The following is a 13,416-nucleotide window of genomic DNA, read 5'->3' on the forward strand; positions in this document are numbered from 1 at the left end:
ATTACGTTATTATAACTGGGAACGAAAGATAATTATAAAATTATTAATACAATTAAAAATTAATTCAATCACAATTAAAAAACAAACTTGTATCATATTTTAATTTAATTTAAAAATATAACTTGTGACTCTAAATTCGATCACTATTAATAGAAGTAAATATTATTGCAATATATAAATTTCAATTAAAAATGGTAATTTGTATTATAAGCTGATTACTTACTACTAATTAAACGATACAAAATTTAACTCAGTAAGAATAGTATTCGAAATAAATAATAAAAATACATTTTTTTTTATGTATTTTGACTGATGTACGCAATGAAAACTAGTTTCCATTAGGTTAAATGGTTATTGAAATAGTGAAACTAGGTTCCTTGATACTGGCATTGCTATTTAAACCCATCCTAGAAAAGAGAACTATCCAAAGGTGGGTCTCAATAGTCCATTGGTGGTGCCAATCGCAAAGTTAAATATGGACCCATGAGCCCCATACAAACGCAATACTTTGTAACTCTGCGACGGTCCAACTTTCTCCACCCCCACAATTTTCTTGAACACCTCTCATGCTGGGTTTTTCGAATATGAAATATATATTTCGAAATGCATGATAGGTGTCATAATAAAATTATAGGAGGGCGCAAAAAGAAACACTCCAAAGCCTTGTGCAAATCAAACACAAACAAGGATTGTAAAACAAAATAAAGAGGGAGCCTTGTGCAAATCAAACACAAACAAGGATTGTAAAACAAAATAAAGAGGGTTACTCCCTGTCTCACTCCACTTTTTTGTCTCACTCCACTTTTTGCTCCCTGTGCTACCACATTTTTTTAAAATTCTAAAACTATCTTTTATATTGTAAAATATCCTACACCTCCACTTCTGTGTTCAACGGATGTCAACCTCCGTTGAAGAAAAAATTAATAGATGTGCCACATCTGTTGAGTTTCTTTTTTTTTTTTTTTTTAGTTTTTTAATTTATTGTATTTTAAATTAATATATAAATATTATTTAATTTTTTTAAATTATTACTTAATTATTTATAAATTAATTTTATTTTATTTAATAAAATAATTATTATTAATTTTTATGTATTATTATTTAAATAATAATTAAAATATTTTTTATAAATATATTAAAACGGAGTTGATTTTTTTTTAGTTTTTAGTTTTTTATTTTAAATTAATATATAAATATTATTTAATTATTTTAAAATTATTACTTAATTATTTATAAATTAATTTTATTTTATTTAATAAAATAATTATTATTAATTTTAATTTATGTATTATTATTTAAATAATAATTAAAAATTTTGTTATAAATCTACTAAACGATGTGGCGACATCCGTTGAATTAGTTTTTTTTTTAGTTTTTAGTCTTTTAATTTTTTATATTTTAAATTAATATATAAATATTATTTAATTTTTTTAAAATTATTACTTAATTATTTATAAATTAATTTTATTTTATTTAATAAAATAATTATTATTAATTTAATTTATATATTATTATTTAAATAATAAATAAAATACTTTTTAAAAATTTATTAAACGGATGGCCACATCCGTTGAAGTTTTTTTTTAAAATAAAAATAATAAACTAAAATATAAAATATGTAAATGGATGTCAACATCCGTTCAAGGTGAAATAGATGTTGACATCTATTTTACAGAAGGGCAAATTAGGTATGGGATGATGCAGGGAACGGTTGGTGGTGGTGCAGGATCAACTCCCCAAAATAAAAATTAAAGGAGCCTGAACCAAAAAAATGGTGAAGCAAAGAGGTTTGGTCTCAAAAGTTTAGTCAGTGCATGACGAGTTTGATAAAAAAAAAATGAACAGAGTATGAGGAAAAGTTATTTATATAGAGAGAGTTTGTCTGTGAATTCATCTTGACCCCATTATTCGATCTACTTTTCTTAACCATACTTAGTTGTGACATATATAACTTTTGCTCTTTTCTTCCTTAACTCTCTTCTTTATCCACCCTAAACAATCCCATTTTTGGAAATGGAAAGGAGATGGACATTGATTAGGTATTACCAGATGTTCACTCAACCATGCACCCTCTCGAACCCTATTAAAAAAAAGGGAAATGGGAAAATGCTAAGTCTTGATCGGGGAAAGAGTTATGAATTGTAGTGGCTACGATAGGGTGGTTATATTTGGCCTATCCTACCAATGAACTTTATATAGACACCAATGTATGTGAGGAAGCATTTCCCTCTCGCTGCCATTGAGAAGTCAGAACCTGATTGCGTATTTTTAACTAAGGGTGAGATCGATAAAGCTTACCTTTTACAGTCCTAAATAATTAAAAGCAGCACCCCAAGCCAGAACTTGCTGTCTTGATTCTGGACCAGTACATAAACTTTTTTTTTTTTTTTTTTTTTAGTTTTTCTTGAGGTGCAGGGTTCAGCTGAGTAAGTGGTCACGTCAGGGGCATCAGAGAAAAAGCACATTGTTATATTTATATAAACACTTTAATTTGCTATCATGTTTCCATAATTGTACAGGTGATGCGGTTTTGCTCCTTTGACCACCCAATTACTTAACTGCCTCTAAATAAGCGTGAAGACAAAGCAAGGAAGAAGGTTGAAGAGAGAAACGAAAGTTGTGTTGTGTTATGATAAGGACTGCCAATATGTCTCCCCAACCCTTGCATTTGGTTTTCCTTTAGCAGGAAACTTCTTTACTCTTTCCCAGGTACGGATACTGTCTGCCCAGGAGCGTAAGATGTATCAGTAATATTTATGTAATGCTTATGCATATGTATGTATCTGTGTAGTAGTAGCGATAGTAGTGCCACTACTACATACCCTCACAATGCAACAAAATACTTACACTGCAGATAAGACCCTGTGTACATGTCATGCTACTGTCACTCCCTATCCTACAAAAAGTATGAAATAAATAATTTCATTTTGGGCTGTGGCCTATTTCACTTTCCTCACTTTATGATGTATTAATGCTCGATTCACCTTCCAATGGCATACGCCAGGCCAGGGCCAGTACACGCAACTCGCAAGGTAGGGTTTTTATCTTTATTATATATATCAGAGGTCTAAACTCAATGCCTTCCACATCTCTCAACCTAAGCTACCCCTTATTCTTCAATTATTCAAGGAAACTCCCCAAAAGTCAATTCTAGTACACATTATCTTAAAAATCCCTTCTTTTTTCATATATATGATTACTACTTCGGTAAAAATGGCAGCACTGCCTTACTAAGTCTGCAAATGATGTAGGAATTAATGTAACCCATTAAGCATGCTTAAACGGAAGCTTAATTGGATTTTGAATGGAGCCTGCTGAGTTCTATGTCAACTTGTTATATGTTATGTATTTATAATTGCTTTCTCATGCAAAAAGAGGAAGAAAATACCACAACAGAGGTCAATGCACTGTTGTCAAGGATTTTGCTTCTCTCTTGCTCCATATCACAACCAACCAGGACCACACAATAAAACTGAGAGCTGAATGGCTATAGAGAATTCCCGTGCAGTTACTTGCCGGATAACATTTATTGATCCTTCTGTACAACCCAGCCAATAGTATGGTCACGTTAGTGACCTATCAAGCTAAATAGTACAAAGATGTTCTACTACAAGTTGTAATATATATATATTATTATATATATATATATATATTGATATTAGCTTAACGTTTCTGCATCCTTCACCTTTAACACAAAATATAGCTTTAGACCGCGTGCAATGGAGAAGTTTCATTTGCAATCAGCCACCGCTTTTGCCAGCTGAAGTAGTAAAGGTTTGATAGGGTTGGGGTTTAGATTCGTTGTGGTTAAGTAGGCCAAGCAACAGAAAACATTGCTGTTATGAAATGCTTTTTTGGAATCTCTAGGATCAGTGTAGTTGTGAAAAGTTGTGTTGTGATTGTTTGAAGACGTTATAGATTTAAAATTTATGATGGTCGATGCAAAAAAATCATTTTTTTCTAGGCATAATAATGCATTTTATTTTTATAATCTTTTAGAGATTCGATTATACAAATATGAAACACTTTCTTTAGTTTAATGTGCCCCAATAGTAGTGCGCACGCGAGGCTGCAACATAACCTAGCTCAGTGACAACTCTAAAAGGTTTCTTATTTAAGTATTCATTGGCTAATCAAATTATATTAAATTATTTATAAATAAGTTTGAGTTCATTGATCTGCAAAGTAAAGTGAAAAAGAAAACAAGAAAAAAACAGCCTATAAGAGTTTGATGGTTTAGTCCCCTAGTCTGAACCAGCAGAAATGCTGGTCCTTTAATTCAAAAGATACCTTCTCAAAGAAAATCAGGCTTTTTCTTATGCTTGAAACAATTAATATTCCATGCTTAAACAATATCCATCAATACATCACTTTCACCTCCTTCATAAAAATATTGACTAATAAATAAAACCAAAGAAATTTAATTACAGTCTTCAGTACACAGACAGAAAAGGCCCGCACAGATAAAATATCCAAAAATTACTAAAAAAAAGGCAAGATGGGTGTAGGAGGAGAGAAAGAGGGTGACCAAGTGATGATATAAACATCATTGGAAGATGCAACATATGAAGTAATACAATTGCAAACTCCATTTGCACGCATAAAAGAAACCTGCTTCTAGAGAAACTCACCTGAACTAGTGTCAAATTCATACCCCAATAATTCAGTGATATTTGTCATTGTCTAGTCTCCCTCATTAAACTTAAGTACGTGATTCGAACACATTATTTTTCACCTTGATTCCCATAAATATAATAAGATTGACCACTTTATCATCATCGGTGCCCTATACATAACGGGAGATCGTCTCTCAGATAAATGGCTATGAAATTTTCGTGCCTCTTATAAGTGTCAACCTTATTTCCATCTCATCACTGGTTTTGACTTGCTTTACTAACCTTTAAGCTATAGTTCTCCCACAAATTTGCACTCTCAGTCATCAAGAAGGGAAAGCAGTGATCACCAGCAACTGCATTTCCAACATTTGAATTTGAAGGCGAAGAACCATCATTTTGCAGCCTCCTCTCGTGCCTTTGATCATTAATATCACAATAGGCTCCTCCTTGGTTATACAGGGAAGACTGTTCGCTGTTATCGAAGTAGAAACAACCTCTAGAGTCTTCCTTGCGCTTCTTGTTTCCATCTTTAGCATTCCTTGCGTAGTTGCTGGTACTTTCCCATTTCTCTTTGAACACTAAAGCACTCCTTTCGTAACCAAAACAAGCCATTTTGGTTGCTATTTCCTCCCACATAAACTCTTCTGAACACCCACTTTGTATATACCTTGTCTCCATCTCAGCTCTCAACTGCTGAAGCCTAGTAATCTCAGATTCTGGCCAGCTTTCAGCACCTCTGGCAGTGGTACTATTTAGTATTTCACTCCCATCTTCATTCAGGTTTTCACTGTGGTTCTGAATTCCAGTTACCATTACACCCTCAGGAGATTGAGTACTCTTTATCATCTCATTTCCTGTTAGTTTTTGTAAAGCCTCCATTAAAGCAGCATCCCTGGCTTCAATCCATGCTCTCTCTTTAGCCCAAAATTTGTGTTCCCTCTCCAACCTTACAGCTTCTTGTCTCCTCCACTCTTCTTCTCTTAGCACCCTCTCCTTTTCTTTCTGTTCCAGTGTCTTCGTGAGTTTTTCCAACCACTCCTCTTGCTTGTCCACCAGCTTCCTCATCTGTGAGTCAATGAAGTCTTTTATCTTCACCTTCCAGCTTCTTCCGCTCAACCTCTTTCTCCTCTTCTCCGTGGAGTCGTTGTCCTTGAGTCCCCCAGTGCTATTCTGATCGTTGTCATCCGATGATGACGTGTCCAAATCAGTGGTGTTGGTGAGACTTAGGCTATCGCAATGCTTCTGGGAGTGAAACATTTCTTGATTTGTTTGAGAAGGGTTGTGGCTGTTTGAGTGGAAACGAAGGCTGCCACTACCAAAATTGGTTTCTGGTACCGAGGTTTGGTTACTGTTTTCACCATATAAGGCTTCAAGTTGACGAAAGAACCTGTAATGTTTCCCATCCTGTCTTCCAGCTTTTCCCTCCTTTGTCTTCTTGTAATATTTGTAGAGGTTCTCAAACTTCTCCCGGCACTTCTTCCCGCTCCTTTGATATCCATGTTCTTCAGACATGATCCTTCAACATTAACACAAGAAACAAAAAGGCCAAACTGAGCTCAATGTAGGTGATGGAACATGGAACCCTAGTCTGAGCTGGGAATGATGTGAGCGTTCATGATAATAATAATAATAATAATAATAATAATAATAATAACAATAAAAAGCTAACGAAGGTCATGCAGTGACGTTCGCTATGATATTATAGCAACCTAGTTTTAGCAAACGAGCATTGGAATGGGTATAGAAATATGATTCATTGAACGAAGAGCCTGCGGTTGATGTCATCCCACGAGATAAGAGCTAGAATTAAAATAGGGAGCTCCAAAAGCTTCTGAAAGTTGAATGAATTTTGCGTAGGGAAAAACTAGTATTAAACGGTAGGCTATGACTTGCACTTAAAAGAGGGTAGGAAATTTCTAAAAGGGAAAAGGGACAGTGGTAGAGACGTACTAATCTTGGTATATGAACTCAAAGAACTTCGAAGTACACGATCAATAATCGAAAATTGAGTTGTATATAGTATGGTCACCTCAAACAATTAGTGGCATATTATATTTCTCTGAGAGTTTCCAGAAAGTAGTGTCATCACTAGTAACCCAATTAAAACCGATTAAGTGCAGTCATGTTAATAGGAAACCGTCAAGTAGTTACACAGATATTTTGTCCACTGCTTTTATTTGTTTTCATTATTTTAATTTTCAATCCCAAAGAAACAAACAAACAAAGAATTATGATTTTGAGATGTTCAAGTTGAGGAAAAAAAAAGGTTGAAAAGAGAAGCGAGGGAGTACTGTTTTGAAACAGAAGAAAATAAAAATGGTACCTACCTAGAAACTTCATCCCATAGGGGACCCTTTTGATTAGCCTCTTTGAATTTAGAGTCGAGGCGAGATCTGATCTCAAGAAGAGTGAGTGTCTCTTGTCTGGGCCATCTTCCAGTGGAGGCATCTCCACCGATGCATCCTGCGGTCTCACCCTCTAAGCAACTTAGCGGAGGAGTGGAGGCACTAGTGGTGGTGGTGGGAGTGGCAGCAGCGATGCTCGTGTTGTTATTATTCGTGGCGGAATCGGTAGATGCAAAGTCATGAAGACACCGAGGCATTATGTCGGCCACTTGACGACCAAACATCATCATCTCGAAGTGCTGCGAGGCGGCCAGGTTGGGGTGGCCGCCGGGGAACAGCTCCGCCTTGGGCTGCGGCGGCATGGAGGGGAAATGGGTGGACCTCGGGCCGTTCATGAGTTGTCTGAGATCAGTGATGGCATACTGCTGCTGCTGCTGCTGCTGCTGCTGTTCATGGTGTTGATGATGATGATGATGATGGTCCTCCATTTCCATATGAGAAGGTTAGAAAGAAAGAAGAAAAAGATTGAGAGAGATAAAAGGTGAAGGAGAAAGGATGATATAGAGAGGGAAGAGAGTTAAGCGGCAGAGTCGGATCCTGTCGTCCACGAAAAAGATCAAAATTTAAACGCAGGGAAATGGTCCCATGTCTGTGTACAAATGTATGCGTGTGGTGTATGGTGTACGACACTACGAGAGATATTCACTTATTATTCAGATTGAAATGAAATGAAATGAAATTCTCTCTCTCTTTCTCTGTTTAATGTTAGTAATAGCAATAGTATTAGTGTGGTGAGGTAATGTGTTATCTCTCTCTCTCTCTCCATCGCTTTATGCTGCTTCCTTCTGTGTCCTTCTTCAGTACAGTGAGAAGGGTGGGGTTGGAGTGTTTCTGGGAGTAAGCCCTAAACCCATCAACCATACAAAAACAATGTTAATGTTAATGTATACCTTGTATTCTTCTTATTCATATTTATTATTATTATATTCTTTTATTGTTATTATGATGATGTTTGATTGCCTAATGAATGCACGACACGTGGTCTAAAGTGAAACGACGAATGGAAGACAGCCGAGTTTGTCTTGCTGACGCGTGTATAGTGTCTTCGATGCTACCTTTTTGACTTTTGGTAATGATTCCATACAACAACATTAACGTGTTCCCTTCTCTTTTTTGTTAAATAATTATATCTTATGTCATTTGTAGTGTTAAGGATAAAATCCATAAATTTTTCTAAATTTTATTGCATTATGCTATGTCGTATAGCAAAAGAAGTCTTAGATTTTAGACTTGACTTTGAGAAATATTTAAGTAGTATAAATTTGATATACAAATAAAAGTTACAAAAAAATGTAGTTCTTATAGTATTTTTATATTAGAGATAAACCGGTAGCATAAGAGATTAACATAAAATTGCTTAATAAGATATGATCTCAATAAGTTATCGGTTTATTACTATTTAAAGATAATACTTAATAATTTTGTTTTTTTTATGATATATTGTGATATCTCATTACATCTATATTTTACAACTTAATATTATAATAAGAATACTTGTATGAAGAGACTCAATTCAATTCATATTCGGTCTCATAAATTTACATTACAATTATATTATACTATTCACTTACTAACTTGAATGTTATAATATCATTTACAAGAAAACAAACATTTGTGTAGTGTATGGCTATACGAACATATAGAGTAGCCAGTCGTATAAGACCACGAGAAGGGATACCCAGTCCAAACATTTTATGGTCAATATCATCACGTATCATTCAATTAAGATCGTTAATAAACGATTTATTAGTTGACCGCACGATCATGGAAATGGGAGATCGAAAGGTTGAATGGTCTCTAGCAATAAAAACCCCTAAACATTGCCCCTAATCAAGATTACTTGAAAGAGTTATTTATTGGAAATTGGACTATAATTGGGTTGTGATTAGGAGGGTTTAGGGTAAATAGAGGTCAAAGATAAAAAGATAGATGATTATATTTATTACGAATTTAAGAATTTATTGTGATTCGATCGGATTGATTTAATAACTTCAGCGTCAAAGTGTCTTTGACAGGTACACCCAGACGGTTTGGAGCATGGACAAGGAAGAATCTTAACTAAGTTGAAAGAATAACCTAAGCTAACTTTGAGAAAAAATTGAAGGAATGTTTTGTGCAGAATATATATATATATATATATATATATATATATATATATATATATATATTATAAACTACTTTGAAATATCTTAGACGCTAAAAGCTTATATTATAAATCATGCCTCAATAGTTTATCAAAGTATAAAACATTAAATGCATGAACGTACAACACTCTGTTTGCTTTACTTTTTCTCTCTTTATCTTTGTAGATATTGACAATACCAAGATTTACTCAAAAGCACTACACTTGAATTACAAAGACGTTGTGAAATAGGAAGACATTCCTGAAATGTTTCCTAAAGCGTTATGACTTCCCAAGGCGTAGAAAAGTACATATCTTCATATGGGAAGCCACTTACTCTAAAAAAGGTTAACTCTCTCCGAGTAACAATCATCTCTCGAAGAAATCTATAAAAGGAGGACTCACAACAGAATAGAAGAACTTTTTTCTAACATTGTATCATTACGATGTTATTATCTCTGAAAGCTTACATTGTCTAAGTCTGTTCTTGGAACAAAAGAAATTCTATCAAGTCACAAGATTGTGTTGTATTGTATTTATCCTCTCTCTCAGAGTTACTCAAATTTGCACTTGTAATCAAACATTGATTATGCTTGGATATTCAAAAATGAATTAAAATACTTATATTGTTTAGCTCGGTTGAGTCAAATGTTCTAGACAACTGTCTATAAGCAAAAGGATTTGAGAATTGTATACCAAGAATGGTTAAACTCGAACTAGTCAAGATTGACTAGGAGAACCAAGAGTGATTGATAATACTCGGTGTATACCAAAAGTGTTTGTATTCGTTTCTAATATTTGATAAGATTAATAAAACCCTTTAAGGGTTCTTATGGGAGATTCAATGTATCTTAAGTTGAGTGAACCAGTGTAAAACTACTTGTGTTATTGTTTTTCCTATTTAAAACATTTTCCTATACACTTACTTAAAATCACAATCGTCTAACAACTACTGTATAGTTTATTTAACACTTGAAAAAATTGTTAAGCGTTGTTTTTGCGAAAAGTATTTGAAACACTACTCAAACACCTCCTATAGTGTTTCATGTATTTCAACACACACAAGACAATTGATCTCACATCTTCTCTACGTCTCCTACCACAAAGTTTCATACTAGTTACCTACACAACCAATAAGAGAATAAATAACAAAAAAAGGAGGATTGAAGAAAAATGAGTAAGTTGCAAAGCGCTGCCACGATAATGGAGGACAACACAACTAACCTAAGGTGGCTACAACAGAGGAGAATAGTCAATCTCAAATCGAGAAGAGGAAAAGCCTTCTCGTGGTCGAGGAAAAGATAACACTCACAATTTTAATAACTATACTTTAATAATCGATTATATTCATTAATTGGTTTGAGCGTCAAAGTGTCTTTGACAAGTACACTATGGTTCAACTTGAGGATTAAACGAAGAAAATTGATAACAACGATAAGAGAGATAGAAGATAACGTATAAAGACTAGTAAAAAGAGTGATGAAGTAGTTTTTTACCTCACTATCCGAAACAAAAGTAAATGGTAAATTTTAGGTTTTTCAATATTTTATAACAAAATTCACATATATTTATTTTAAAACTTTTAGTTAAAAGTAGTTTTGCAAGTGTTCACATACATTTCATAAAAAAGACATTTTACTTTCTTTAGTTATTTATTTTTGCGTGTCCTTATTGTTATATCAGAACACCGTATTTTCTTTTTTCTTATGTTTTTTTTACCTTTTTAGTCAATTATGATCAAATGCAATTGAAATTAGTTACTTCGCAATTTTTTCGCCCATGTCTATACAGTCGTTTTCTTCCAACTCTACTCAATGAGAGCTCGATCGTGTTCAATGTTTGTTGTTTATCTAACGTTGGACAAGGATAATTTTATTTTGATAACAGCAATTTTAAACTGTTAAATATGAGTAAACTATACGTATTTAAGTTAGTTTTAGTTACGTATTAAATATTAAGGCTTACGTACCATGTAAGATATTCATATTAATTTATAATTAAATTAAACGGTCCAAAGTTAAACAGTTGTGTGTTTCAACTATAACTGTGAAACTCTACTTCTTCCATAATCCATGATGTGAGTGATTATCATTTTGAAGTTAACTAGAGGAGGATGAAAGTTATAAGTAGGGGAATTTTCGAAGTTCGAACGTTAATTTGCTTTTTTGAAATTGAAATCATTAAAAGAAGAAGGGAATAATTACATATGTAAAAATCATGATAAAAGGAAACGAGTTATTATCTTCTTTATGTTATTTCTATGATTCTTGCTTCAATTCATCTTCTTTCGTGACTATCATTTCATGACCCTCAATTCCTACAATGAACCATATTCACTTCTCGATGAAATAATTGCATGCTTTTATATATATATATATATATATAAAATCTATCAAATTGATTCAACTAAAAAATATCTTTATTGTTATAATTAATGTACATAGTTTTAATCACAATAAAAAAACATACCGTCCATGAAAACCAATATGTTAATCATAATGGTAGGACCTAAAATAATTTCCATTTGATAATTTGATAAGTAGTTAGTATAAGTTGGAAATGAGTTATATGTGAGTTTTGCTCGATATTTTTTATATATTCAAATAAGTAGAATTTGAATTGATATTATTTTAAATTATGTTATTTTTTAAAAATGTTGTGCTTCATAAAACAATTTAAATTGATTGAATATCTTTTATTTAAATAAAATATTTTAATTATCAGTAAATATAAAAAATAATATAGATATCATATATTATCATTACCTAAAAAGTTAAAAAAGTATATAAGTGAGAAATAGTTTTATAAATAAAACTATTACTTTATTATTTAAAAGTTCAAACTAAAAAAAATAAGTTAATTAAGTTTTATTTTATATAAAGTTATCATCGCGTTAGAATTTTTTTTTCATTGTCTCTAATATTATGAGTGATTTGCTTATATGTTTAAAAATCAAAGTGAAAAATACAAATATGATATAAAGTATTATAATCTTCACCGATCAAAATATTATTTTGAATAAGTTTATTTCTATTTTTTTTAATCAAGACTTTTTGTATGCATATGTTAGAAGGACATTACACACGCGGTGCAAGAAGGTTCAAAATAAATATTTTTTTTACTAGGAGCTTTTGGGTATATTTAACTTGTTAATTAATATGAGTGGTACTGTGAGAGTTATAGTTCTTAGAGTTTAATTGACTTAGTAACTCAACTCTAAACAAGGGAATATAAGTATTTTCTTTTACTATGTTGGCTATTTTGATTTGTGTTAATGATGTTTGTGATGAAATGTGTATAGTAGTGATGATCAATTGTTGTTGAAATATTAATGTGATATATTGGTTGAAATGTTTTTACGTGAACAAGATAGGTATATTAATTTGGATTAATTAACTTGATGACGTATTTTTAATCAAAGTAATTTTTCAATTAAATTTAAAAATACTTAGACTCGTATGATTGTCATACTATGTAGATTTGTTAACTTGTTACAATATAAAAATTATTATTTTTATTTGATTAAGAGACAAAAAACAAAAATAAAAATAAAACAGAATCAAAAACAAACTAATTTATTCATCTAACCTCATAATCTAATTAAGAAATTATAGCATAATAAACTCCAAAGACTTAACACTTAATGGATGTAGAAATAAAATAAAACAATAAAGGTGAAGAGATGAAATAACGCCCAAAAAGGTTCTTAGCTTTTTTAATGTATTTTCCTAAGTCTCTTTAAACGGAAATTGAAGTGGACTTTGCTTATTATAATCTTTTTTTTGATAATTTAATTGATGATTTGATAAATATTATCTTTTGATATTTATTAATATAGTTAAATAAGGTAATTATTTTAAAAAATTAAATAAAATATCTAAAGATGTATTTTTCACAAATTATCTTTTATTATAAACATTTATCAATTATCAAAGTTCTTTTTGTAGAAAAAATAGTGACAACAACAAAGTCCAACTTTTGTTGTTCGTTCTCTCTTTTGACTTAGCCAAATTTCTTCACTTTTTTATGTTTTTCTTGTCTTCTTCATGTGATGATGAGCTAAATTTTGATGGTTTTGGTTATTTTTTATCTTTGAATTTATCTTTAGGAGTCATGAAGCTTTAAACAATTTATTTCCCATGAGCTCAACTTAGCTCCAGTTGTATTAATACGCCTTAAAATATCCAAAGAAAATTTATGCAACTATAAGGTTATTTTTAATGTATTTTTGTATCACATGCTCAACAAATTCAATTATAATAAATCTTAATTA

General features: G+C 31.8%; 1 protein-coding gene across 1 annotated transcript; it reads right to left on the bottom strand.

Annotated features, from left to right (window-relative positions):
* Positions 1 to 4,355: 4,355 nt before the first annotated feature.
* On the bottom strand, positions 4,356 to 7,793 carry PTL (Duplicated homeodomain-like superfamily protein). Its single transcript, XM_047302746.2, has 2 exons — positions 6,944 to 7,793; positions 4,356 to 6,132 (listed from the first exon to the last, which is right to left on the bottom strand). Exons 1-2 carry the CDS (start codon positions 7,453 to 7,455, stop codon positions 4,872 to 4,874), a joined length of 1,773 nt encoding a protein of 590 aa, XP_047158702.2. The 5' UTR covers positions 7,456 to 7,793; the 3' UTR covers positions 4,356 to 4,871.
* Between the last annotated feature and the right edge of the window lie 5,623 nt (positions 7,794 to 13,416).

Source organism: Vigna umbellata, chromosome 5 (genome assembly GCF_029865625.1).
Source record: "Vigna umbellata cultivar VRB3 chromosome 5, Vumbellata_1.0, whole genome shotgun sequence".
NCBI lineage: Eukaryota > Viridiplantae > Streptophyta > Magnoliopsida > Fabales > Fabaceae > Vigna > Vigna umbellata.

Excerpts from the sequence above, each read along its gene's own strand:
- PTL (XM_047302746.2), bottom strand. The coding sequence starts at position 7,455 with ATGGAAATGGAGGACCATCATCATCATCATCATCAACACCATGAACAG. Across the intron at positions 6,133-6,943 it reads CTATGGGATGAAGTTTCTAG|GATCATGTCTGAAGAACATG; the intron begins GTAGGTACCATT and ends TTAATGTTGAAG.